Here is a 27,613-nt window from a genome sequence, read left to right as displayed (position 1 = left end):
ATGCGCAGGCCTGACCGGAAAGATGCGGGTTTGCACAGCTGCGGAAGCACGCGTCCCCCGGAGGGCCTTAGCTCTCGGCCATCTGTGCACCCAGAACGCAGCCGTGGCCGAGGCGTGAGACAGTGGGTCCAGGGCGAGGACTGGGTGTTCCATTGGTGGGGTGGGAGCAGGAGCACAGCACCGCCAGCTCCCGCTCTGGGCAGGCCCTTGGCAAGGCTGGGGGAGGGGGCTAGACAGGGGCAGGGGCTGGGGCAGCAGCTGGCGCAGGGGCTGGGCCTGTGTCCTGGGGCGCCTGGCGGAGTGCACACACTGGGCAATCTTGGGGGCTGCAGGGCTCTGCAGGTGGGCTCAGGGCTCAGGCACTGGATGCAGCTGTTCCGAGTCCAAGCAGGGGCCGTGTCCACCCACAGCGCCCCAGGGGCTGGTCTCTGTGCCGGGGCGTGAAGCACTCCCCGAGGTCAGCGTGGAGACCCTGCCCGGGAAATGCGCTGTCCCTCCCCAGGTGAGCAGAGCCGCCTGCTTCCCGAGCAAGCAGCGGAGGCCCAAGGAAGCGTCCAGCAGCCCCTGCACCACCTCACACTCGCCTGCTGCCCGCAGGGCAGGGGCGCGAGGGAGGGCGCCTTGCAGATGGAAAACAACAGCCGTCACCAGCACTGGGGAGGGCAGGTGGGGGGCAGATGAAAGGGCTCCGCAGGCCTGCAGGGCCCCCTCCCAGGAGCGCCCGGTGCCCGTGCCGCCAACAGGAGCCCAGGGAGCGCCAGGCTTTCGTAACCGGAGTGCTGCCTGTTGTGATGTGGTCTGGAAATTAACCTTGCTCTCTTCCCACTGCTGCTTTACATATTCATTAAAGTGTTTTCCCGACTCAGGAATGCCTGCAGGCCTGGCTGGGCTCTGCGCAGGGAAATTCATTCCCCACCTCCCCCCCAGCCTCCTGGCCGGTGCCTGTGCAGGGGCAGGGATGAAACTCCCAAAGGGGGGAGACCCCGTCCTCGCCTCCCATCCGTGGGACACAGCCCGCAGGGCCTCAGCCTCCTCCCCAGGGGCGGGAGTGTCCTGGGGCCCGGGGGAGCCCTGGGGTTGGGGGGCTCCATGGAGAGAGGCGGGAGGGCCAGCGTCCAGGACCTCATCGGGAAGCCACGTCCCTCTCTTTTCTTTCCCAGCAGTGCTTGGAAAACGTGTGCCAACAACACTTTGGCTGGACAAGCTGGCCTGTTTTAGCTCATTGATTTGGGGGGTCAAGGTGGCTGAGAGCTTGAAGACCCGGCAGGTCTGGCAGGCTGAGAGGAAGCAGAGCCGGGCCTGCCGCGCTGGGCCAGGTGAGTCCGCTCCGGGGGAATCGCCCGGGACCCAAGGTAACAAATAAGCAGTGTACCAAGGCGCGCCCCACCACACCCCCGAGCCCTCAAACGGTGTTCAGACGCCCCTCCCGGCAGGCGGAGGATCTGGCCCGAGGGCTAAGAAGCCTCAGTCCTGGCCTCAGTCTTCCCTAAGCGGAGAGGAAATCGCCCATCCTCACCCCTACCGCCTGCCTTCTCCTCACTTGAGGGGCCCCCGGCCCTGCCAGGGCCCGTGGCAGAGTCGGGGTCCAGCCAGGTGCAGGTGCGCCCGCGAGTCCGTCCTCTCTACCTGCCCGAAGCGGCGCCAGCAGGTGGTCAGGACAGAGACAAGCACGGCGCGGCATACAGCAGCTGAGCCGCCTGCGCGGGGCGGGGGTGTCGGGAGAAGAGGGGGCAATCCAGCGGGGCGGGGGGAGGCACGCAGAGAAGTCGCGAAGTGGGACGACCCTCGGGAGCTCCTGGCCTGCATCACCCAGGCGGCATCTCGAACCTTCAATCCAGAACGAGAACAGGAAGCAGCGTCAGGCCAGGCTGAGGGAGCCTGTTCTTGCTGCCGATGGGGTCAAAGTGGGGGCCGGGGGCAAAGGCCCCTCACTAGACACCCCGGCCCAGGAGAGCAGCGCAGCTGTCACCCAACTCAAGCCACCGCCTCGTTCCTCGCGGCTTCTCCACGCGTTGGCGTGGAATGGACACGCGCACGCGCATCTCGCCGCCCGAGGGACGCGCTGGCGGGGCCTCAGGACGCCCACTTGATTGTCTAGAGCTTGCCTGGAAACTTCTCGGCCCGTCGTGAGCAGGTGCCCGGAATCCATGTGGTCAGAAAATAAAAAAGGACACACTTCTGATACGCTAGCCCCGCCGCGCATCTTTCAAGAACAGGCGGCCCAAGCCCGAAGGCCCGGAACCGGGGGTGCCGGGTGTCCCAGACGGCCGCAGAGCCGCCCACCAAACCCCGGGCCCCAGCGGTGTCTTCCCAACCCCCAACTCCACTTCTGGACGGTTCTGAGCCCCCAGACACGCACATTCTGAGAGCGACAGGGCCCAGCAGAGCTGCTCCTCCAAGAGCCCCGGCGGCTCCCCCTCCGAGGAGAAAGCAGTTTCCCCAGCTCAGGGGCAAATACCCCCCAGGGCCCCGTCAGTGACGCACTGGGACGCCCTCCTAGAGGGGATCTTTCCCTGAATATTTACACAGTCCTCTGAACTTCCTGCAGGAGGGAAGCTCTCCTTTCCCTCCTCGCTGGATTAGTTGTTTCTCAGTAAGGGACAGAGAAGAAAGTGACCGGGGACAGGACCGCAGGTCACAGTGCCCTTCCTGGGGCTGTGGGCGTGAGACACGGGGCGGCCAGGGAGGCCTCGAAGGAGCCCCAGTGTGCGGAGACCGGAGGGGAAGCCGGCCAGGGAGCTGCCCAGTCCCTGCATCACACCTGCTCCCTTCTGCTCCCCCGCGTCTCCCCCAGACCCTCAGCTCTGCAGGCGTCTGCTCGAGTCACTCGAGAGGTGTCGGGGAGAGCCCCGCACAGTCATTCTTGATCACTCACGTGCTTCCCTTTGCCAAGAAGCAAGCAGGGAGTCCACATCCCCCCCACAGGCTGTGCCCCAAGCCACAGGCTGGCCCCCCACAGGTTGGTCCCTTAAATCACAGTCTAGTCCCCAAAACCGCAGGCTGGCCCCTCAAAAGCACAAGATGGTCCCCCAACTGCAGGCTGGACCCCATCCCAGGCTGGACCCACCCCCCAGGCTGACCGCGGCTGTGAACAGGCCCAGAGGCCAGGGCGGGACTCAGGCAAGGTGGCCAGGGCAGAGCCTGCCGGGGCGGGGGCTAGCAGGCTCGACGAGGATCCTGCTTCGTGAGCTGCCGGGGCCCTGGGAGTCTGGCCTGGGCACCGGCGCTTCCTGGAGAGCCCGCAGGGCGGGGGTGAATCACAGCCACATGTGTTTCCCGCAGCCGAGCGCCGGGCATGGGGGGAGCTCACTGGACTGTTCGGCGCGGCTTCCGGGAAGCTGCGACACGGAGCGCTCTGCGCCAGCGCCTGGCAAGGTCGGTGACCGTCGGCCGAGCGGCGGGGGCTGCGGATACGCAGACGGTCTCCGCTCGAGGTTCTGGGGCCCGGAAGTCCGAGGCCCGGTGCCAGGCGGCCCAGTCCTGCCGAGGGCGCTCTGCCAGGCCCGGAGGCCGGCTTCCAGCTGCGTCCTCTGTGCTGGGAGGGCCAGGGGCTCGCCGGCACGTGGCTAAGCGCCGACCCCTCCGCGAGCAAACCCACCGCCACCCCGGGCAGCTCAGCCGGAGGGATGCCCGTGCCCTCTGGCTACAAATGAGGCGGCGTGTTAGGTAGAAAACGGCAGCTACCCAGTGCGTGCTGTCAACCTAGAGGTGCAGCTCAGCGACCGTCATCGCGCCTTTCTGCTTGAACGTGAACGCAGAGGAAACACAATCAAAACCTTTCTCTGACGCTTAGAGAAGCGCGTGACGCAGCTGGGACTGCGGAGGCGGGAGGCAGGAGGCGGGAGGCGGGAGCCCCTCGTGGGGACTTACTCCAAAGCAGCCGGAGGCGACCAGCTGGCCTTGCGACCTGACCCTGGGGGCCTGGAGTGCCTCGTGCCCTGGGGCATGTTTCGGCCCTGCCTGGAGACCACCAGGTAATTAGGTGCAGACCCAGCGGAGGGAGACCGCGCACCTCTGAAGCCTCTGAGGGTGTATGCGAAGGCGCGTGCCGAGGGGAGCCTCGTGAGGAGGGGAGGCTGAGGACCGAGCAGCTTTGCTTCCTGTTGGGACGCAGCGGGGAGGAGGCAGGGCTAAGGGCATCCCTGGCTGCCGCCTGCTGTGCTCAATGAGCCTGTGGAGGCTGCCAGAGGGAGGCTCGGGTTGGGGGGGCCGGGGATCCCGGGGGCACCACCGGAGCCGCCTCTCGTGAGCGTGCTGGGAACTGAACGGCTGTGTGTGGAGCTGGCGGTGCCCGCGTCAAGCCGGGCCCGCCTGTACTGTGCAGAGGGGCGGGAGAAGCACGCACTGGGACAAGCTCTCCTATATGCCACATGCGTGACACATCGACAGCACGCAGTGTCTGACACACACGCCATGTGCACAACTGTATGTGTGCCCCGTGGCTCCCATTCAGACGGAGTCTGCAAAAATCCATTAAGTTTGGACCGCTCCGGGATAATCAGGAAGGGTACGGCACGGCGAGGCCCCCCAGCCCCTGCCCCCCCGCCCCGCATGGCGCCCTGGGAGTCTGGGTGCTGCCCTGGAGGGCTGGTGGGTCCTGGCCGGATGTCCCTGCTGCCGGCCGAGCGGATGAAAGCAGGAAGCCGCGACTGCCAGCCAAGAGCTAATGTTTCCAGAGCAGCCCGGATGGAGGAAGGAGCCCTCGGAGAGCAGCGCTCACGGCCTCGGCTGCCGGCCAGGGAGGGCGCCGGCATCGCCCCGCAGAGCCGGGCAAGCTCGCCGGGGTGACAGAGGTCTCCCGGGACTGGGCGTCTGGGCTGGGGTGCTGGTAGCCCCCCAGGGCAGGGCAGAGAGGCAGCTCCTCGCCCTGGCTCCAGCGGGCAGGGTGCCGGCGGGGGCAACAGCAGGCCGAGGGCGTTGCAAGCCAGCAGCATGTGTGCGGCTCCCTAGGGCCCTGACGGGTGTCCTGGCACAGCTGGTGACGGTGGTGGGACTCGGGGCCCTGGGGGCCTGGAGAGGGGACAAGCTCCAGGCACAGGCCAGCGGAGGGCGCAGGGAGCCGGGCAGCGGCCAGGGAGTATGTGCATCGCGTCCACGGCACAGATGGCCAATATTTCACGCTTCCTCCAGACACAGGAGGGCTTGCAACCCGCGCCCTCCGAGGATGTGGCCGAGGGTCCGCCTGGTGGTGAAGCGTGAGCAGGAGCAGCTGCCTCGCTCCGCAGTGCAGGGGCGGGCGGGCGGGGGCGGCTCCCGGCCTTCCTCCTGGCGGTGCCCGCTCCACCCACAGCCTCCGCAGCCAGGGCGGGGCGGGCGTCCCAGGAAGCACTCGGGGCAGGGGAAGAAGGCGTTTTGACCCTCCAGGAAGAAGGGAGACTCACACCAAGACTCAGACATGAAAGGACCAACATCCTTTGAGCCCAGAGACACGACCTCCAGCGCCGGCACCTGGACGGAGGGGCCGCGCTGACCCAGCTGCAGGGCCGAGCATGCAGGCCTTTGCTGAGGCCGACCCCGCAGCCATAGTTCAGTCTCTGGACGCTTCCAGCTGAGCAGACCGAGCCCCAGAAGGCGGCGCCCAAGGGCTCCGCGGATGCCAGGGCTGCGGGTACAAGGGAAGTGGTCCCAGCGAGAGGCCGGGGAGGAGCTAGCAGAAGGCACAGGAAGCCACTAAGGGGCCTGCTGCCAGAGCTGGAGGGGGCAGGCAAGAGAGAGCAACCGGAGGAGCCACAGCCTAGCAGGACGCCCTGCGGGGACAGCCCGGCGCTCTCCGTCAGCCCAGTAGGTGCCCGCCGAGCAGAGACCACCAAGCAGGTGTGAACAGCACACGTCAGGCACTGCAGATCAAAGAGCGTGGCAGCCGCTCTGGCAGGCATGGGACAGGCACCTGCGTTTAAGGCAGGATCAGGCCCCTCCGTCCTGCAACCGGGGCATCAAGATCTGGTGTCATAAATAGGGACTCAAATCCCAATCCCCTCTCTCCCAACAACCAAGACACAGACGCCTGCGTGCCCAGTGACAGCTGGGGAGAACGAGACGAGGCCTGTGCGCCGTGGAATACTACTCAGCCATGAAAACAGAAATCTCACCTTTGGTGACGACACGGATGGACCTTGAGGGGGTCGTGCTCGGCAAAGTCAGAAGGAGAAACACAAAGGCCGCACAGCTTCACCCGTGGGCGGATTTTAAAGTAAACATTAACAAAACAAAACAAACACAAATTTGATAAAATGTGTGACTTTGGACGTATTTCTGGTTTCCAGAGCAAAACGTTTAAACCAAGAAGCATCAAGGTCCCGGGGAGCAGAACATCAACAGGCCTTCTCCCAAGCGGCCACCAGCGTGTGTCAAGCGCAGAATCCACACAGAAAATCCTCAAGGCTTTGTTCATTTCATAAATAATGTATTTTATTTTATTGCATATGGCTATTAAGGGGAGCATCCATGATCAATACAGACTAGATACAATACACTACGCTAGCTCCATTTATTCTGTCTCCACAGGGTCACGCGACCCTTATTTACAGCGCTACAGAGAGGACAGGGCGGGAGCAGCTCAGTCTCTGTCCTGCTGCCCTAGCAAGAAATATATTGAACATCTTGATATCCAGAAACAATACGTACCCAAATGAAACACTGTTTAATAACTGTTAAAGTTCATATAGCAAAAAATATTTTAAATTTAAGGTAAGTCAGGCAAAATGTACAAAGACCCAATATACATCGTAAAGTTTTAGCAAACATAACATTCATACATTTTGGTTCCATTCTGTAAACTAAATTAAAAATGTATATATTGCATATGCCTTTTTTGAAATGTACAGGATAGAGGAAAACATGGTCTACTGTGGACTCTCCTGCTCGGCTGACCGCAGCGGGAGCCAGCGGCGGAGGCCCCCGCTTGGGACGAGCCTCGTGGACACACCGCCCCCGGCAGCCGGCCGTCGGGGGTCCTGCTGGACCCCAGGGGGTGTGACGGAGCAAGCCAGACCCGACAGCTCCGGGTCCCAAAACTCAATCAAAACTTGAGGACATTTTATACATTTTAAATAAGGTATATGTATGATACACTGACTTGACCTTCAGACGAACAGCGTGGGGTCTGTGCACTGCTGTGATGTGTAACTTTAGAAAAGTAAAAGGCTAAAAATGCTCAGGGGGGTCACTTTACATTCAACTTTGTCTTGCAATACAATCCTCTGTTCTAGAAGTTGAGCGTGGGGGCAGGAAGACTTTTGCATTGCCATGAAATATATTTTTAAGACATTGAATTTTTTGGTCTTCCTCTAGAAAAGCCTCATTTTATTAATGCATTATTCTATAGTGATATATATCTATATATTTATATATATTTTTATCCAAAAAAAAAAAAAAAAAACCCAAACAGAACCAACAAACAGAAAAAACTCACGTCTCCGATGAATTAGTGTAACCTCTGCTGACTCTCCGAGAGGCACGGGACGCCCCGGCGGCCGCGGCCCTCCAGCACGCGTGGCGAGCAGCAAGACGGACGACCCGCTGTCCAGGTCGGCAGGCGCGGGGGACGCGGGCATCGTCGCCACAACACTGAAATTTCCAGAACACTGAAAACGCCGAGGCGAGGAAGTCTTGTCAGGGGTCTTCCGCCAAGGGACACGCCCTGTGGGGTTCCTCCTTCTCCGTTCCCACGAACCCACCGGCCGGAGGGCCTGTCACCTGTGTGTCTGCTTTCCCGTCGCGCATGCAGCCTCCCTGGCCGAGGAGCGCTCTAGGGTCAAGATACCACGTCCCGGACCCGCCAAGCCGGGCGCCCCCGAGGGCGCACGCCCACGAGGATTTTTGGTGCAGTGGACGCCAGCTCCAGAGTCAGGGCACGGAGACGCCCGGGCGGGCGGCGGGGGCAGGCGTCTGCACGGAGGTACCTACACGTCTACACGAGGCCAACCAGTCCGTCAGGGTGAAGAGCGCTTCGCCCTCCGCCCCGCCCTCCCGCCCGCCCGCCCCGCTCAGCACGGCAAGAAGAGGCTGCCGCGGTCCCAGAATAATCGTTATCCGTCTGTCCATCTTCAACGCCCAATGCCGGATTTCACGTCCGGGCCCGTGCGGCCCACAGGGGCCCCGGGGAAACCCGCAGGCACCCGGGGGGAAACCCGCGCACCGGCGTGGCCCACTGGGCCGGCTCAGCCGACACCGTCCCGGAGACACGTTCAGGGCGCGGGGGCCCCCACGCGCGCCCGGCGCTCCCCGGAACTGAGGTAGGACTGTGGTAGCTGGGGGCGCGCCGGTCAGGCCGACGCACCCACGGGCGCCCGCTGTGCGGGGGTAGCGAGGACACGGCCGCCGTCCACGCCGGGCGCCGCGACTCCGGACACTGACCTCTTCGCCCGTTCCGTAACAAGCCAGAGCAGACACAGTGTGAGCAGCGCGGGGCGGGCGCCGGGCGGGACGCGGGCTCTGGGCCTCCTGCCCCGCGCCCCAAGTGCGCACGGACGCCCCAGGGAAGTGTGAGCAGCTTCAGATGAAAAAAAAAAAAAAGGCTGAGCGTCGTCCCACGTCTCTCTCCGCTGCCGACGCGGGGCAGCCGGCGTCTCTACTCTGAAAGAGAGAGCAGAGGGTCAGGCCTCGCGGGGGAGGGGTGCCCGCCCCTCGGGGACCGCCGCGCAGGCTGGGAGGCGCGAGCTGTCCAGGGGCTGCCGGGCAGCCGTGCCGGCCTGCGCCTCCTCAGGTGAGCGAGGAAGCCCAGAGCCCCACCGGGACGCCCACCTGCTCCCCGCAGCCCCGGGACCCCACCCTCTGCGCGGGCACAGCCCGCACGTCCTCCCGCCCACCCGGCCAGCCACGGCCAGAACCGCCGCCGGACCCTGGAAAACCAGGGCGAAGCATCCCTGCCCGAACACCCCACTTTCCTTCCACGCGACTCTAGTTCTCTACGCTGCTGGTTCAGAGGGCGGATCCCGCAACAAAGAAATGCCAGAAGGCCCCGGTGCCGGGAATCCACCTCAGCCCGTGGCTCTGCCCCAGCGGCCCAGGCACAAACCAGCCGTGTGACGGGACACACAGAAGCCGGGACAGACACACAACCAGCCCAGGTCACCACCCCGTCCTCCCGCGACCTTCCGAGGCGCCACACAACGCGGGGTGGTGCCCCATGCTGCTCGCTGCTGCTGTGTGAAAGCCTGAAGTCCTCCAAAGACGCCACATGGAAACGGCAAATGAAACTGGAGGGGAAACAGAGCCCCGAATTCCCTCCTGGGGGTGCCCGCCAGCTGCCTCGGTGCCCATGGCCCTCGGTCCCAAGGGACTCGTGGGACGCTGACGGCGGCCTCACCAAGGGCCGTGGCTGCCTTCGGGCAGCACCCACCCCAGAGCGAGCCCCCTGGAGCAGGATGGGGCCCCCAGTGCATCTCCCATCTCCGCTGAAACAGACGAACAAGCACTTCAGCTTCTCAGGGGGAGCACAGCCGTGCCTCGGCGGGCACCCCGCACGTGCATCCCTGGCCCACAGGTGCTCGGCTGCCGCCGCGGCCCTGCTCAGGCCCCACGTACCCCGTGGGGCGGGAATGCACACGTGCACCTTTCTGAGCTACGGTGCAGTCTCCAAAACCTCAGTCTCCCGGCGCTGGCATCATGCAAGAGAGCAGGAATCACTCATCGTGAGTTCCATCGCCCCGTGACCTTCAGGCGAGTGAAAACGTTCTACCCAGAGGTATGGAGGAGAGGGGGGTCTCACGTCGGCCACCCCCGTGCAGGGAGTGCAAGCACTCCCCAGATGCAACCTCCTGCACACCAAAGGGCCGGGCTGCAGAGGCCGCCCATGACAGGAGCTGGAGGGCCAGGCAGGGGCACCCCCCGACCAGGCGTCCCGGCCCCAGAGACACGGAGGGGCTGAGCACGCGCACACCCGAGGGCTTGGGCAAGAGAGGCGAGTGTGGGAAGGAGGCCGCAGACCGGGCCGGGACGGCAGACCAGGGAGTGTGCCGCCAGCGCGCCTGGCGCTGCAGGAGGGACACCAGGACAGTGACCTGGGCACCGAGGGCTGCCAGGACTAGTGTGTGGCTGGCAGGGAGGGTGGGGAGGGCGGGGCATCCAGACATCGGCCCGTCGTGGCCGCGGCGCCAGCTGCTCCCCGCCCCGGGAGGAGGAGAGCAGGGTCTGTGCCTTCGCCTTCACGCACTGTGGAGGGTAAGTCACCCCTGGAAACGTGTGGCCCAGCCAGCCTAACACACCAGCCCACTTCCTCAGCCCCTCGGAGCCCACACTTCCTGCGCCTGGGATTCCAGCAGCTTCTCTCATAGCTTGTGCTAGTTCTACCAGAAGCAAAAGGCAAACTAATGCCGTGACCACACCCTCCAGCACTCATCAAGACGCGCCTTTGGAGTCAGGCTCAGTGGCCAAAGGGGAAGCAGCCTCCGGGGTTGCCAGCGCGCGTGAACGAGGCCACAGAGCAACGCGAGCGTCCACACCCGGCCCCTGGCCCGCCACGGCGCACGGCGCTCCCCGCTGGCCCGCAGTGCCCGGAAGCCCACTTACACGAGCCTCCGCTCCACTCACACAAGCCTCCGCTCCACTCACACGAGCCTCCGCTCCACTCACACGAGCCTCCGCTCCACTCACACGAGCCTCCGCCCGGAGGTGCCGTCTGAAAAAGGAAGCAACTTTCAGCAAAGAGGTCAAGCTGTGACAGATGATGTTGGGGAGGGACGGTGCCTGTGACCTCGCAGCGCAATCGGCATGCAAACGAGCGAGCCTTCACGCTGCTCCACCTCGCAAGGGGAAATAAAGGAAAAGGAAACAAGTCACTGAAAACCCGGGTAATTAAACTAGTGGGAAAGTCGCTTTGTCAGATGTCAGAGCAGAGCAGGGGGCCGGGCCCCAGGCGGGGAGTGGCCTGGTCCTTGGAGGGGAGTGGCCGGGACCTGGGTGGGGTGTGGCCTGGCCCGGCCCCGGGTGGGGAGTAGCCAGCCCTGGGTGGGGGAACCCGGGCTGAATCCAAGGGGAGCACTCAGCCGGGGGGCAGAGCACCATGGAGCCAGTCAGGGGTCGTCACATTTCGGGGACTTGAACCTGGAGCACAGCAAATACTGATTTGCGTGACAACATGGTGAGCTATTGCAAAATTAAAATTTCTATTTCTGGAAACAACTACCATGAAACAAAGGAACCCTCCAGCCAGCCCAAACAGGTCCTTCAGGCCTTTTTATGCTAAACACAGCATTACAAGGGAAAATGGCTTTTCAGTTACACAAGAAATTCCCAGAAAATAAGCCTGATAATTCGGTATCTCCTAACTTTACTGAAAAGAAAACACTCTCAGAATATACCCCCCCCCCCAGAAAAGTAAGGTTGGGAGTGATAAGCCCAAGATTCTCAGAAAAACGGTTACTTGAACTTTACTTTTAAATTGGAAAAAAAAAATCACTTAATGGAAATTGGGAGCACAGGCTCCCCGCTGACAAATGGGGCGCCGACACGTTCCCAGCCCGACCTGACCCGCGGAAGGCCCAGAACTCTCTCTAACATGAGCTCATCACTTCCCCCGACGGTTAAAGTCATCCCGCTGGACGCTGCTGCTGCAGAAGCTCCCAGCGTCAAGTTGTGACTTGATGTCAGTGGCTCGGCATGAAACAGGGCGAGGCCACCGGCTCCTGGGGGCTGGATTAATGACGGCGCCTCTCTGCTCGGGGCCTGTGTGATCCCTCCCAGAGACCTCAGGGATCTTGTCACAACCAGCAGGTCCACAGCGACCCGGCACCCCCACCCTGCGGTGCTCCTCTGTGTGTCCTCCTGTGGGTCCTCCCTTGCGGGACCTGCCCCCGACAGTCCTGCTCCTGCTAGTCCTCCTGCAGGTCCTCCCCTGCAGATTCTCCCCTTTGTGAGTCCTCCCCGGGGGAGTCCCTCCTGTGAACCCTCCTCCGCGGAAGTCCTCCCCCGGGTCCTCGCCCAGTGAGCCTCCCCCAGCATCCTCCCGCGTGAGTCCCCCCACAGGTCACCCCTTCTCTAGGTCTCCCCGCTGCAGTCCCCCCAGGCCCACTCTCACCACAGGGGCCTGTGCTCCCTGGAGAGCACCGGCTTCGCCCCCTGCCGTGCCGCTTCTCTTCTGCGCGTGCTCAGCAGGCTGCGCGGGGCCTGCAGCTGGGCTTCCGGGGGCAGCCTCCCCCCCTCCCCACCTCCTGCCGCAGCGGCGCCCGGGCCACAGGGAAACCCACCGCTGTGCCCAGCACCAGCACCCAAGAGGCAAAAGCGCCCCAAGAGCTGGCGAACCTCCTGGCACATGAGGACATCAGGCTTTACTGGCAGGGAGAGACCCGACTCCTCCCTCGTGGGCGGCGCAGGGGAAGGAAGGTGGGGCCGGCCCCCTGTCACCCGTGGGGGACGCTGGACACCAGCTGGACCCTCAGGGTCCCCTGCAAGCTCTTCCCAGAAGCCAGCCCCTCCTCCACCCCACACTGCCTGCCCGGCCCCGTCCAGGGCGCAGCAGGAGGAGAGTGGGGTCATCACTGGGGCGCCCCCACCCGCCCGCCGTCGAGCCCGACCCTCCCCTGCCACTTGGGAGCGGCGAGGCCACGGGTGTCAGGGCTCACATGTGAGCAGGAGCAGAAGGGCATCGGACCCCGAGCCCGACACCGGGTGCCCATGGGCATGTGGCGGCACCCCAAAACAGGCATCTCCCCTCAGACTTAACGGTCACTATACTTAGGACTCGGTGCTGGCGTGAGAACCACACATTTCACAGACACCATGACGTGGCCGTGTTGTCTCGGGCCGCAGCTCTCAGCCTGCCGCCCCGGTTCCTCCACGGACGCAGAATCGCGCCTCCTCAGAGCACCCTCCAGCCGCCCGGCTCCACTCGAGGGACGGCTCTCCTTCCAGAATCCGGACGGCGGGGTCGCGGCTGCTTCTTTGCAGACTTACAAGTGAACTCCCTGCTCGCTACTAAAATGAACGCGTTTCCCGGGGCCTGGGATCCGGAGGGACTCGGCGCTCCGCCTCGGGGGGAAGGAGAGGCGGGCAGGCCCGCCCCTGGGGTGAACGCTCTGGTTCCGGAGGGAAAGCGAGCAGTTCTGGAAATGCGTTGATGATACAATGCAGTGAGGTTCTCTCATTGGGTGAAAAAAAAAAGATTAAAAAACGGGGAAATGTCTGGGCCCCGCCCCACGGCCAGGGCAGCTTCCTTCCCAGGCCACCTCCACCGGCGCTCTGCTCCCCAACTTCCCTCCCTGCACCCCACTCCAGGTCTGTGCCGGGGCAGGACAGTGCTCTCGGGGAGCCTGTGGCTGAGAGTGCGCCTTGGGTCGGGCCGGGGTCCAGGCCAAGGGGGTGGCCCGGGGCCCGCACCCCAGCCGCCCCGCCCGAGCATTCCAGGGAGCCCGGCGTGGCTCAGGGCAGCCGGCCCCACACCTCGGACCACATGCCGTTCCCGTGACTCAGGAGCCGTGGGTGTGGAAGGTCACTCCCCGCAGGCCCGGGGTCAGAGTCACCCCAACAGCCTGAACCCTCTTCTGAAAATGGGGCCACTCTTCCCTGCTCAGAGCCCGCAGGCCACAGTGGACCCCCGACAAGCACTGCTAAGGCGGAGGGCAGACCAGCTTCCCTGTCGTCGCCTCTGCCGAGCAGCACCATCTTCGGGCACCCCCCGCCCGCACCTTTAACCATGCAGACGTGTGGGCACACGCTCTGTTTGGATACAAAGCCCAGCCCAGCCCGGCTGCCAGGGCACCTCCCCACCCCGGACGTGGGCGCCGCGGCTAGCTCCTCCCGCTTCTCTTCATTCAGAATTAAACCCACGATGACATCACCAGCAGTGCACCTCCCAGCAGCGAGTCAGCGCCAGTGAACGCGCCAACAGGGCAGCGGCTCCGGGCGAGGTGGACAAACACGTTTTAATTGGCCAGCAGCGGACAGGGCAGAATTGTCTTCCTGGGTAACTCGGGGCCACGGGCGGCCGGCAGTTCTGAGAGCTGCGAGGGCGCCCGGCCCGGCCATTCCCCTGGGGCCAGGCTTGCCAAAGCCCCTCGAAGGCCGCAGCCCCCTCCCCGCCTGGCGGGGCAGCCACGCCCACGCCTGGACCTGCTACAGGGGGCCCAGCGCACCCACACCTGGATGCCATGGGAGACGCAGCTGCTGCGGGGGACCCAGTGAGCCCCGGTGGCGACCCCGGGGGGCAGGAGGGCCAGTCACAGCGCGTCACAGCTCATCTCCTAAGCCACAGCAGGGCGGAGTGGCTGGAGCCTGGGGACCCCAAGTCTGCAGGGGCACCCCCTCCACACTCAGCACAGAGGGCAGGCCAGGCCAGGCACACGCTCCATCACGCCGTGTCTAGACAGCCCCCAGCTCAGTCCAGCAGAGCCAGCCCAAGAAGGCCGGCCCCTCCAGCCTGCCAGGACTCACGCCAGGGGTACCGGGGCCAGGGCACCCCGGGGCAGTGAGCTCAGGCTCGCACCTTCCTCTGTCAGTAGAAGGGAGACAGCGCGAGGATGGAACAGCGCCCGCGAGCAACAGGCCACCGGCGACGCCTGCTCCCTTCCCGGCTGCGTTTCAGGCAGTTCTCAGTGCTCCGTGCGCACGGCAGGCACTGCTGGGCAGCGCCAACTGCCTGCAAGTTCTCTGGCCACTTTCCCCCGTGTGTCCCCGTCACTGACAGTGGCCGCGTGGTGGACGGTGCTGTCCAGGACCGGGTGTGGCCCCTGCTGGACGGTGACCCACCCCGCCCGGCACCTGGGCCTCCCCTCCACTGCTGCCCACGCAGCCAGGCCAAGGGACCAGGACTGGGGGCGGGGGGAGCCCGCTGGGCATCGCCCATCACCTTCATGTACTTCAGAGAAACTAAGGGAAACTGCGTAAATTCTGAAGACAGAGCCAAGCCCCGAGCATCTGAGCAGCGTTGCTGGCGTGGCCTGCTCGCGCGTGTGTGTGACAGGTCCCACCCGTGTCTGCACCCTCTCCCAGGGAGGGAGCCCCCCGCGGCCAGGGTGCGCTGGCCTCTGCCCACCTTTTACCCAAACCCCTCCCTCTGCGCCCGCCTCTGAAGCCAGACTCTCCAGGGTGGGCGCGGCGCCGCAGAGGGCATGAACTCGCTACCGTGTCAGTTCCCAAATCCACTGACGAAACCAGCCGCCGGGGCACCGAGCGGGGCACCCCCCGTCGGCAGCAGCAAAGGGATGCCCCGGGCAGGGAGCCGGGGTCGGCGCCCCAGGGCCCAGGCTGCACAGGGAGGGGCTCCCCAGGAAGGCGCTCGCTGCCCAAAGGCCTAGAGCCCGGGAGGAGGAGGCCGGTGGGGCCCCCATCTCCACCCTCCGGTGTCGGGCAGGTCCGCGCCCCCTCCCCAGCCCCCTCCAAAAAATAAGGAAAATAACAAGACGCAACAAGGCTCTGAGGGTCCTCCAGGTCAGGAGGCCACAGCGCCTTCTGCCCGCACGCAAGCTCGCGCCTGGCATCGCTGGTGGGTGTCGCGCTGACCCTCCCTCGCCGGCAGCGGCTTCGTCCCGCTAGCTGGAGCGCGGGTCTTCACACATGTCGCATATTTGGGGAACAGAATTCAAGAGTCGACATACTAGGCAAACGCCGCCAGAGGCGCCCACAGACGCCAGCGGGTCCCGAGGCGGGGGGCGAGCGCTCGGGGACAGAAGCGCCGCGCAGGCTGTCAAGGCAGGAGCCCTGCCCAGCTGGGCCGCCGCTGTCCTTCACGGGCGCCCCGCCCGCCCTGCCTTCCTCGCCCGCGTCTGCACCAGCACCGCCCGCCCCAGGGCCTCTGCGCGGCCAGCCACCCCCGTGCCCGTCGGGACCGCCCGCAGCTGCTGGGGGAGCTGCGTCCTCACCACCTTCAACCTGCTCCACCCACGGGTCGCTTGCTCCCTCCGCCCTGCCCTGCCGTATTCTCCAGAACATCCATCACCACCCGCCACGCCGCACGCTCTGGCCGCATTTCAAATTTCACGGCATTTCCTCGGTTTCCAAGGCAGACAACTTGTCGGGGACTCAGCACCTTCCGTGGTGCTTGGCGACCCATCTTTGGCAGAGTGGGGTCCCATGGGGGCCGCGGGGGGCCATGCGAGGTGCCAGGCTCCTCTGGCCACTAGAGCGTCACCCAGGCCAGGACCAGATGCCACCCCCGTCCTCCCGGGAGGCCCGCCCAGGCTCCAGGCGGGACGCGGGGCGTCAGCGACACACGCACAGGACACGACGGGAAGGGGCCAGAGGGAACCAAATGGCCCCGCCGCACCTGGAGCGTATCGCTGACCCCTGAGCCAGAGGGCCCCGCGTGGACGCTCGTGCAACCTGACAGAAGACGCTCGCTCGCGCCAGCTGCCGGGGAGGGCGCAGGTCAGAGACCCGCCTGCTTGTGCTTAGGCCTTGGCTTTCACGTCTACTGTTTCCACAGTGTTTATTACTTTTCATGTTTTTTGTTTCCTCATCCAGTCAAAGTCCGCGTCCTGAAGCTGCCTGTAAGAGACCTGAATATTCTAAAGAAAGAAGATACAGTTTCTTGCAATTCTGCCACCAAAATGCACTGAACTGCAGTCTCTGCGGCGCAGGACGGGGCTCCGGCAGCTTCCCTGGCGGGGCCGACAGCGGGGCCTGCGCGGGGCTTCGGGCCTGCGTCTGGCCTGAGACGGGCAGCTCCGCCCCGGAGGACAGAGCAGAGGCGCGAGGCCGGACGCACCCAAGCGGCATTGAAACCTGCACCCGGACGGCAGGGTCAGTGGCCGACACTGGGGTCTCCCCTCGAGGACGCTCGGGGCGGCGTGTGTCCACTCCTGACCCTCCTCCCTGCCATTTTTTTTACAAGAAGGCGCATGACCGCGCGCTGCCAAGCCTCCCCGGGCAGAAAGCCCGGCCCCCGGGGTGGGGGGGCACCAGCGCCCGCCTGGTCCCCGACAGCGGGTCTCTGCATTCTCCACCCCGGCTTGAAGCAATTCACTGACATGCTCCGCGACACGGCCGAGCGCCACCCCCGGTGCTGAACTGCCGGAGCGCAGGTCCGGGAGAGGACGCCCGGGCAGAAGAGCCCCCGCCCCGCTGCCGCTTTAATGCCGTCGCCCTCCGGGAGGCGGAGGGTGCCCGCCCTGGGTGTGGCAGCGGCAGACGTGAGGCGGCACAGGGCCCACTTTCCCAGCGGGCCCCGGTCTCCCGGTGGCGAGGAACGCGGAGGGGAGAAGAACGGAAATAACCGTCTCCCAAGGGCGACGAAGCCCAAGCGTGAGGGGAAGGCTGCGGAGGGCACTGACGGGCCCCAGGCAGACCCTTGGCGCCCGGGGAGGACGGGGCGAGGCCACGGCCCGCGAGGGGCCCGCGGGGCTGCTCCTGGGCGCGGTGTGGAGGGGCAGGTGCGAGCGCGCGTGGGGCACAGCGTCACCGCGGGCAGGACCGCGCCGGCCTGAGCACACCTGACGCCCTCCGCGGAGCTGGAAAAGCAGCTTCGTGCGAATTCCGTGTTTTTCTAGTCCAAGGGAAAGGAAAGCGGAGCCGCTAAATTGACTACTTTGTTGCCTGTGAACTCGCCGCCTGTAACCGTTAAGTCGCGGATCCCGAGCCCTGATGCTGCAGCTCCTGGCCGTGGCCGCCCGCCGCGCCCCCGCCTCTCCCTGCCTCGCTCAGCAGCGCCCCCCGAGGCCCCTGCGCCATTGGCAGGCGGGCATGGGGGCAGCTCCACCCCCGCCTCGAGCGGTGGCTTTGCCAGTTCAAGTCAGAAGGGAACCTGCAGTGACCCCCCCAGGAATCCGCCTTCGAGGACCCCAAGAGCCCCGCCGCCCCAAAGAACACCTGCCCGGAAGACAACAGGACAGGGGCCCCGCGAACCTCGCCCCTCTGGCACTTGGGGGGCTGGCAACCCTGTCTCATTTACTGTCCCCCAACACCCCTCGTGGGGGGAGATGCAGACACCTCCTGCTGGGAATCGCCCGCCCCAGAAGCCTCCAGGAGCGCAGGCGGCTCGGAGCCGCCCGGGGCGCAGATACGAGAGTCCAGTGACGTTTTCCCGGAGCCTCTAAGGTGAGCGGGGAACACCTGACTCCCAGCTGCCCCAAGGAAAACAGGAAACCTCCGGCTCGCGGGATCTGATACCAACAGTTACCCGCCTGGGAGCCGTGCTTCTGGGGACACGCGTGGGGGGGCTTCGCAGAAGACCCTCATGCCCACGCTGGCGCTGCAACCTCTCGGCCCCCCACGGAAAAAGAGAGGTTTATTTTAACACAAGCAGCTCAGCGCAAACGAAGCCACGCAGCCATTAGCCCGCCCACGGAAGGGGAGGAGACGGCTGCGGGTTTTCCAGACGCAGGCAAACGGGGCGTCCCAATTCTATCAGCCCCGATGAAACCCCAGAGAGCAGGGGGCTCAGGGCCCGAGGGAGGAGGGTGTGTCTCCTCTCGATGCATCCCGAGGCAGGAGTAACGCTGCCGCTTTGAAAGACGTCTGTTCCAACGACACGTTCTCGCCTTGACAAAGTCTCAACCCATCCACGATTATAAAGGGGGGCAGAAGTGGGTCCCCCGTAGTTCAGGATCAGGGTGCTATTTTCCCTAACCGCTGCCTTACTGCTAGTAAGAGGGGGACAGCCTGGGGAAGCGGAGGTGACCGGCCACGGAGTGCAGTGCGGGCGTCTCTGAAGGGGTGCTGCGATTTCGGGGCCCCGCGGGGTTCTCTGAACACCCGCTGCCAAAAGCGTCTCTCCCGCCTGAACTCGCGACTTCAAAGCCACAGAATCAGCGGAGTAACGGGTCCACGCGCTTCCTCTCAGGGAGGTGGATGTCCACGCGCAGTGCCGGACGCCAAGGGCGCGGCCAGGTCACCCCACTTCACAGACGGAGAAAGCAAGGCCGCACATCCAGCTCCCGCCGGACCAGCCAGAGCCGGCCTGCCGCCCCGCCCGGCGCCCCCATGCTCTCTCCACCGCGCTGCTGCCGAGCAGCGGCGCTGGCGGCTGAGGCTCGCGGCCACGTGGCTTCATTCAGAAGTCCGGCCGCCGGGCGCCGTGGCCGCGGGAGAGGGCAGGGCAGGGCAGGGCTGTTATCTTATTCGGCCCAGAGCTGGCCCGCGACAGCACCACCGCGTGCGAGACGGAAAATAAAGCCTGTGGTTTGTCAAGCCTCTCGCCGGGGCTCTAAAAATACTCCAGGGCTGTGCTCGCCGACGTCAGCCCCCAGCCCCGGCGGCCACTCACCCCGGGACGCCGCGACAGCAGCGGGGGAGCGCGAGGCGCTCCCGGCCGCAGAACCTAAATACAGACGCCGCCGGCGCTGAGCCCCTCTATCTGCCGGTGCAGACGCGCCGGCCAAATTTAGAGTAAGAGCCCTGAGGAGGAAACGCAGTTGGCGTGTTTCATGGTACAGGCAGAACCGCACGCCACGTTGGGAAGTGAGCTTCAAAACGCAGGCTTCAAGTGCAGGAAAATGGGGGTGCGTTCCCAGTACCCCTACGGCACGAGCTGACTGCTGGGAGGCTCAGACGCGCGCACGCACGCACACTCGCTGTCCGAAACCCTCCCCTGAGCCCCGAAAGAACACGCAGGAGCCCTCATTTTCTCGGGACCGCCTGCACACGTATCCACACGCGCAGAGCTGCGGCGCCCCCAACTCTCTAATTAGCCCCAGTGCCGAACCCACCTTTCTCCCCAAATGTGTCTGGGGCCTTCAGTCTTTGTCACCACGAAGACAAGCACCGAACCCTGCCCGAGTGGCCTCGGATGCTCCTCGAAGCCTCGCTGATGAGGCGTCCGGCGTGGAGGTGGCGCAGGGGGCAGAGGCCCGTGCCAGCGCCGGTGCCACCCCACTCAGGCCAAGCTCCCCTCCGTCTCGTCTCCAGGCTCCGCTGCCTCTTCCTCCCGGACCCCAGCGGGACCCTCGCCTGCCCAGGACTTGCTACTGGAGCACCCGCGGTCCCCTGCGAACCCCGGCTGTTAGCCGGGGCGTCCACCTGCCTTTCTAGTCACCCGGCTCTGCACGCGGCTTGGGCGCCTCCCTTCCCACCCGACGGACCCCAAAGCGCTCACTGCAGACACAGTGAGCTCCTTACAGATGGGGTGCGGGCACTGTGGCCGCGCTCTGCCCTTTTCCTCCTCACAGGGCCATCCCCACACCCCGTGCGTGCGGCCCCTAAAACAGCAGCGGCCCTGGGATCAGTCCCCCGCGACAGGCAGGCTGCTGTTCTGACCTCAGAACCCCGACTCCCCAGGGGAGAGGACTCACGCCGCGCGGGCACCCACAAAACAGTCGCTAACTAAAAGCGCCGCGCAGAGTGAGATGCCCAGCGCGGCGGCCTTCCGCGGGGACAGCCTTCCGAATGTACCGGCTTCAGCAGAAAGGCCTGGACCCCCGGGGCTGCAGGCTCAGCCCCAGCCTCTGCCCTCCAGGCAGGCACCAGGGCTCCGGCCCACCCTCTGCCGCCTGCCCCCTGCCTGCCCCCTGCCTGCTCCCCTGGCTGCCCCCCTGGCTGCACACCCCCCCCCTGCTGCCCCCTGCCTGCCCCCCTGCCTGCCCCCCTGCCTGCCCCCCTGCCTGCCTCCCTGCCTGCTCCCCTGCCTGCCCCCCTGCCTGCCCCCTGCCTGCTCCCCTGCCTTCCCCCCTGCCTGGCCCCTGCCTGCCCCCCTGCCTGCTCCCCTGCCTGGCCCCAGCCTGCTCCCCTGCCTGCCCCCCTGCCTGCCCCCTGCCTGCCCCCTGCCTACTCCCCTGCCTTCCCCCTGTCTGCCCCCCTGTCTGCCCCCCTGCCTGCCCCCCTGCCTGCCCCCTGCCTACTCCCCTGCCTCCCCCTGTCTGCCCCCTGTCTGCCCCCCTGCCTGCTCCCCTGCCTGCCCCCTGCCTGCCCCCCTGCCTGCCCTCCCTGCCTGCCCCTGCCTACTCCCCTGCCTGTCCCCCGCTGCCTGCCCCCTCCCTACTCCCCTGCGCGGGGAACGGTGCTATGTTCTCAGGCTGTTTTTCTGATGAGAATCAGATTTCAGCAAAATGTCCTCCCCCGGCCACCTCGACCCATCTGGGCCCGCAGCTCGGCCACGGAGCTTCCGCGGTCATGTCGCCGGCCGCAGCTAATCCCTCGGCTCCGACATACCTGTACGTGCTCGCTCAGCGCCACCGCCGGCAAAGTGACCTTGGGCCGAGAGCCCGCGTTCACGGCACGTTCTGGCGACTTGCGACTCATTTCCTTAAACGCTGACGCGCCGGCCGCCTGCTACGGCCGCGCCTCCCTCCATCCTCTATGCTCCGGTTTATTAAAAGCGTGGCGGCTTCTCCTCCACCCCGCTCCGCCACCCGCTCCTCCCCTGGCACCTCAGGCCCCACACAGGCCGGGAGGCGATGCGCCGGCTGGATGGGGCATCACGGAGCGGGTCTGTTCACTTTACCAACAAAAGCCGGACGGGTCCCGGGTCACCAAACTCACTGTGGTCACCACCTTGGAGGCCCAGCAGGTGAGACCCTAAGCCAGCCCCAGGGACAGCAGCCAGCACCCCGGTGTTGAGAGGGTCCCCTTACAAGCCAAGCCCCCCACCTCACAAGCCCTGGCAGAAACAGGGGAGGTGGAGCCCCGCCCCGCCCTCTTCTCCCTGCCCGTCCCGGCTCAGCCTCCAGAAGGCAAGGCCGCGTCCAGCTCCCCCGGGACAGCCGACGGGGACCAGAGGACACCACCGGCCCGTCCCACCTCGCTGTTCCGGAAAAGCCCGAGCCGCCCCCCAGGGCTCCTCCCAGCACCTGTTCTGTCCGCACCTGCTGGACGCCGCCTGGGCCGCCAGGGGCGCCCTTGATGGGCCTGGGGTGGCCGACGGCCACACCTCAACCTGCTCAGGTGACGGCGGAGGGCAGTCCGCCCCAGCGCAGCCGCCCTCCGGGCCACACCCCAGCCAGCACCAGAATCCCCGGGCTCGCCCAGCCCTGCCACCACCCTCCGGGGCTCCCCTCTGGGGCAGGCGGGGAGCACAAGCTGGAGAACCACCTCCAGAAAGCCTGGGACGCCAGGTCACCCGCAGCCCCTCAGGAGACGCTCCCTGACCCAAGGGCCCCGGTTTCTGTAGGGCCAGTTAAACAGCCAGCGGCTGCCCGACCCCCGAGAGCACCCGGGCCCGGATGATGAGCCCCGCGGCTCGGCCAGAGCGGGGCCCAGGCGAGGGGGCTGAGGCCAGGGCGGGTGCACCGCGGTGCTTCCCAGGGACCTGGGGTCGGAAGGCCGCGGCCCCCTGGGCTGCGGAGCCCGTGCCGGCGCGACCAGGAGGGCCCTGGGGCGCGAGGGCCGGTTGGACGAGGGGCCATCCAGCCTGGGGGGGAAGCCCCGCGTTTACCCGCAGCAGCCACAGGGGCTGGGCCAGGGGACGAGGGCCCCGACGCATCACCTGGGGTGGTGCCGCCGCACCGTGGCACCCGGGTCCCCGCCCCAAGGGGAAGGATCCTCCCGCCCCCCCGCGGCAGGCCCCGGGCCTCACCTTTCACCGCGGCGGCCTCCTTCAGGTGGTGGGACAGGAAGTCGATGCTGGCGTAGGTGCTGGCGGGCGGCAGGGTGCCAGGGCCCGCCCCGCACATGCCCGCGGTGCCGCCGCCCCCCACGGCACCGATGAGGCCGCCGAGGCTCCGGGCCCGGCCCCAGCCGCTCTTGTCCCCGGGCTGCGGGGGCGGCTCGTCCCGCACGTCGATGGCGATGTAGTTGAGCCCGTTCTGGAAGCCGGCAGAGGTCTCCCGGCGCATGGGGGAGCTGCTGCCCCCCGGGCAGCCGACCAGGCCCCCGGGCTGTCCGGGCGTCCAGGGCCGCGCGGGCTGGGGGTGCTGGGGCTGCACCTGGCGGGGGGACACGGGCGGCGGGTCCTCGCCCCCTGCCAGGACGGCAGCGCCGCTGCCGCCCTCGCTGCTTTTCCTGAGAGAGACGTTTTCCACGGAGGCCGAGTTGTGGCGCTTAGGGTTGTGGGCGAAGGAGGGGGACACGGGGGTCACAGTGGTGGTCGAGGAGAAGGTCTCGGAGCTGTGGCGGCGGCGGCCGCCCTGCGGGTCCGCGCGGATGACCTTGGCGCCCCGGTGCGGGTCTGGGGGCTGGCCGGCCTGCAGGAAGGCCTCCACCCCGGACACCTGATCCATGAGGCTCAGCCGCTTCATGCCGGACGTGGGGCTGGTCACGCGGGCACCTTCCGGCTTCGGGGGCGCGGCGATGGGTTGCGGCGGGGTGGCGGCCACGCCAAAGGCCATCTCGGTGTAGTCACCAGTGTCCCCAGTCTCCGAGGACGAGGAGGAGGCAGCGCCGGGGCCCTGGGCGGCGGCCACCGGAGGCCGGCGGTACAGCTCCCCCGGCGGGGGCGGAGGCAGGGCGGCCGGCTGCAGGGGGGCGCCGTGGGCGGACGGGCGCGGGGGCAGCGGCGGGTACGGCAAGGGACACTCCGGGGACAGCAAGGCATCCAAGGAGCCCACCGGGTCCCTGCTCTGGGCGGCCGGCCTGGGGGACCTGGGCGAGCTGAAGTCGAGGTTCATGTAGTCGGAGAGCGGGGAGCGCTGCCGGCTGTCGCTGCTGGTGCCCGGGGTGCCCGAGCCCAGGGAGGAGGCCGGGCTGCTGGCGGACAGCAGCGAGGACGACGAGGCGGCAGAGGCCAGCAGCGGCGGGGCGGGCGACAGGCGCACGCCGGCCTCGCCGAAGTCGATGTTGATGTACTCGCCGGGGCTCTTGGGCTCGGGCGGCAGCGGGTACTCGTGCATGCTGGGGAGGGTCTGCAGCCCCTCCAGGGACAGGCGCGTGGGCCGCACCGCGCGGCAGCGCTGGCTCAGGAAGCCCTCGGGCCGGCCGCCGCCCGGCCTGGCCGCCGAAGGCACTGCGGGGTGGACAGTCGGCGCGGTCTGGCCGCCGGCCGCAGGGGTCAGCGGGCCGGCCCGCGGCTCCAGCCGCTCCTCCTCCAGGATGCGCCCCACGGGCGAGCTCATGAGCACGTACTGGTCGCCGGGGCAGGCGAAGGGCGCCTTGGGGGCGCGCGGCAGCGAGCCGCAGCAGCAGCCCGGGAAGCCCGGCAGCGCGTCGCCGCCCGGCCCGTGCAGCGCGGCGGGGAAGAAGTCGGGCGGGGTCCCCGCGGGGCCCGCGTCGCCGGGGGACATGTTGAGGTAGTCCCCGTTGGGCAGCAGCCTGGCGTCCGCGCCCTCCGCGGCCAGCCTGGCGCCGCACCACATGCGCATGTACCCGCTGTCCTCGGGCGAGCTCTCGGCCGGCGAGCTGGCCTTGCCCGCGGGGCCCAGGAAGGCGCGGCCGGCGGGGGCGGCGGGCGGGGCGCGCGGCTGCAGGATCTGCTGGGGCGCGGACACGCTGGTGGGGCTCATGGGCATGTAGCCGTCGCCCCGCAGCGCCGCGCCGGGCGTCATGGGCACGTAGCCGTCGTCCGCGCCCTGGGGGCCGCCGGAGCCGCGGCGGGCCCCGATGCGCACGTCGCCGTAGTCCTCGGGGTAGGGGTGGTAGGCGGCCTGCGGCGAGGACGCGGGGCAGGCCGGGCAGAGGCGGCCCGCGCTGCCCGCGCAGCTGGCGCGCATGAGCGTGTACTCGTCCAGCGAGGCCGAGGACGGCTGCGGCGCGGGCCGCTGGCGGGCGGGCGCGGTCAGCGAGTAGGTCCTCCTGCGCAGCGCGCGCTCCAGGTCCGCGGCGCCGTCCCCCGAGACGCGGCGGGGCGCGCGGCCGCAGGGGCCCCCCGGGGGCCGCTCCATGCTCATGTAGCCGCGCAGCTCGGCCGGCGGGGGCGTCCCGGCGGCGGACTCGGGCGTGTCGCTGCGCGGGCCGCAGAGCGCGCGCGGGTCGCCGGGGCTGGAGCCGTACTCGTCCAGCGACATGAAGCCGGGGTCGCTGGGCGAGCCCGAGGCCGAGGCGCTGCCGCTGGAGGGCCGCGGGCCCGCGGGCAGGGGCGGCGCGGGCGGCAGCGCGCCGGGCGGCGGCGGGTAGGAGCCCGAGCCGTGGCCGCTGCTGGACGACAGGCTGCCGGGGCTGGCGGCGGCCGGGGGCGAGCGCGCCACGGGCATGGACATGGAGCGGCTGTGCTGCAGGCCGCCCCCTGCCGGCGCCGGCGCCGCCCGGCCCGCGCGCCCGCCGCAGCCGCCGCTCAGGGTGTGCGAGCGGCTCAGGGGCGCGCGCGCGGGCGCGGGGCTCAGGGGGCTCCCCGCCGCCGACCCCGGCCGCGCGCCCGCCGGCCCGCCCCCCGCCGCCGCGCCGCCGTCGCCCTCGCTGGCCGTGCGCACCCGGCAGGCGCCGCACGGGCCGGCGGGCGGGGTGGCGGCCAGGCTGTCGGTGCGCGAGCGGCGCACCAGGCCGGTCTGGCTCGGGGGCAGGTTCACCAGGTGGTGGTGGCGCCGCGCGCCGGGCACGCTGATGGGGTGCGTGGCCGACGAGCCCGACGACTGGCTCTTGCTGCGCGGCCGGAACTCGAAGAGCTCCTTGAGCGCCTTCATGGCCTCCAGGATGGTCTCGTGGATGTTCTGCGCCACCACCGAGTCGTCCGCCTGCATCCACAGCTCGCCGGGCCCGTGACGGCCGAGCGGCCCACCTCGATGAAGAAGAAGCTGTCCGAGTGGCCGCAGCGCCGGATGTTCATGAGCTGCAGCGTCACCGACGGCTGCTCGCAGTTGAGCTTCACGAAGCCGACGGTGCGCGCCGACAGGCACAGGCGGTACACGCCCGTCAGGTTCTTGCTCTGGCCCAGGCCCTTGGGCTTCAGGTTCACCTGCCACACCTCGCGGTAGGCGGCCGCGCCGGGCGCGCCGGGGCCCCCGTAGCCGTCGTCGGCGCCCGCCGAGCCGCCCAGCGCGCCGGGCAGGGAGGCGCTGCAGGACGCGGCGCTGGCGGCGGCCGGGGGCGCGTCGGCCGCGCGGCGCTCGCTGACCAGCTCGGTGAGCGCGCGGTACCAGCCGTCCTGCTCCTGCTCGTTCTCGGCGGCCACGGCGAAGTACTCGTCGCGCGTGTAGAGCGCGATCAGGTACTTGTGCTTGGCGTCCGCGCGCTTGTTGATGTTGAGGCAGCAGTCGAGCGCGATGACCCGCTTCGGGGCGCCCGCCTTGCTCCGCCACTTCTTCTCGCTCTCGTAGTACTCGAGCCGCGGCGGCTGCGGGGCCGCGCCCCCGCCCGCGCCCGCGCCCGCCTCGTCGCCGCCCGCGCCGGGCCCGCGCAGCACGAAGAAGCGCTTGTGGCCGTGGCGCTGCTTGCGCAGGTAGCCGCACTTGCGCACGCCGTGGTTGTTGTTGTTGTTGTTGTTCAGGTTGGGCGCCCCGGCCGGCGGCGGGCTCGCCATGGCGCGCTCCGGGCCGCGCCGCCCGGCCGGGCCGGGCGCGGGGCGCGGGGCGCGGGGGCCGCGGGGGCGCGGGGGCGCGGCTGCCTCCCGCGCCGGCCCGCCCGGGCGCGCGGCCTCGGGCCCGCGGGGGGTCGGCGCGGCCCCCGCGCGCGCCGGTTCCGAGGCCGCGGGCTGCGGGCGCTCGGGCGGCGGCCGGGCCGAGCGCCGGGGTCCCCGCGCCGGGCCGAGCTAGGGCGCGCGCCGCCGCCCCGGGCCCGCCGCCGCGCCGCGCTCCGGGGTGCTGGGGGCGCCCGGGCGCCCGGGGCCCGCGCCGCCGCCGCCGCCGGGGCTGCTGCTGGGGCTGCTGCTGCGGCCGCCGCTGCCGACGGCGCCCCCGGCTCGTCGCGGTCCCCGCCGCGCGGTGAGTAACACATCGCGCGCGGCGCTGCACCGAGAGCAGCAAAACAACACGTGACGCGTGACGCGCCGCGCCCCGCCCCGCCGCGCGCATTGGCGCCGCGGCCCCCGACGGACGGCGCGCGCGGCCAATGGGCGCGGGCCGGGGGGGGGCGGGCCGCGCCCCCCCGCCCCCCTCCGGGCGCGCTTCCCGCCGTCCCCTCCCCCCCACCCCCGCGGGTCGGGCCCGGCCGGCCGGCGGGCGGGGGCGGCGCCCCATTAATCAGAGGCTCGTTGTGGAGCCGGCGGAGGCGCCGCCACCCAGGGCGGGCGCGGGGCGGGGGCGCGGGGCGCGGGGCGGGGGGCGGGGGCGCGGCCCCCCCGCCCGGGACGCAGCTAATTGGCCCCGAGCTTCCGCCGGGCGCGGGGGCGGGGCGGGGGCCGGCGAGGGGGCCCGGCCGGGGCGTGGGGGGCGCTGGGCGTGGGGGGCGCTGAGCGCGGCCGGGGCGGACGCCGCCCGCCCCAGCCCCTCTGGGGGGGCGCAGGGCACCCCGGCTGGGGAGGGCGCGCCCGGTGCTCCCGCGCCCGGCCCGCGGCTTGTTTACGCGCAGCCGCCGGTCCCCGCGAGCCGCGGGCGGTCGGGGCGCCCCTTCCCGGAAGGAGAGCGGGGGGCGCCCCCACCCCGGCCGCGCGGCTCCCGCCCGCCCGGGCCCGCCCCCCGCCCCCGCCCCCGGGCCGCGCGGGCCCTTTCCGGGGCGTCCGCGGCGCCATTCACCGCGGGCTCCGGGGAGTGGGAGCCGCCTGCGCGGGACGGAACCGGGGGGCGGGGCGGGGCGGGGCGGGGGGCGGCTTCCAGAGCGCGGGGGGAGGCGGGCTCGGGCCTGGACGCCGCGGGGAGCGGGGAGCGGGACCCCGCGGCGGGGCCCGGGCGCGGGGATGGCGGCTCCGACCCGCGCGCCCTGGGCGGGCCTTGACCGGCCCCCGGAGACGCCCTTGGAGAGGCGCTGGCGAGGGCTGCACCCCGGGCGGGGGACGCCCCGAGCCACTGCG

General features: G+C 68.4%; 1 protein-coding gene across 1 annotated transcript; it reads right to left on the bottom strand.

Annotated features, from left to right (window-relative positions):
• Positions 1 to 8,255: 8,255 nt before the first annotated feature.
• On the bottom strand, positions 8,256 to 26,188 carry IRS2 (insulin receptor substrate 2). Its single transcript, XM_037528618.2, is given in 3 exon segments — positions 8,256 to 8,574; positions 22,379 to 25,429; positions 25,432 to 26,188. Coding segments are annotated over 3 exon segments (3,813 nt in total). The 3' UTR covers positions 8,256 to 8,569.
• Positions 26,189 to 27,613: the final 1,425 nt, after the last annotated feature.

Source organism: Talpa occidentalis, unplaced genomic scaffold (genome assembly GCF_014898055.3).
Source record: "Talpa occidentalis isolate TD23 unplaced genomic scaffold, MPIMG_talOcc4v2.1 talOcc4.5, whole genome shotgun sequence".
NCBI lineage: Eukaryota > Metazoa > Chordata > Mammalia > Eulipotyphla > Talpidae > Talpa > Talpa occidentalis.
Note: the sequence above shows the minus strand (reverse complement) of the source record. Positions and strands in the feature narration are given on the sequence as shown.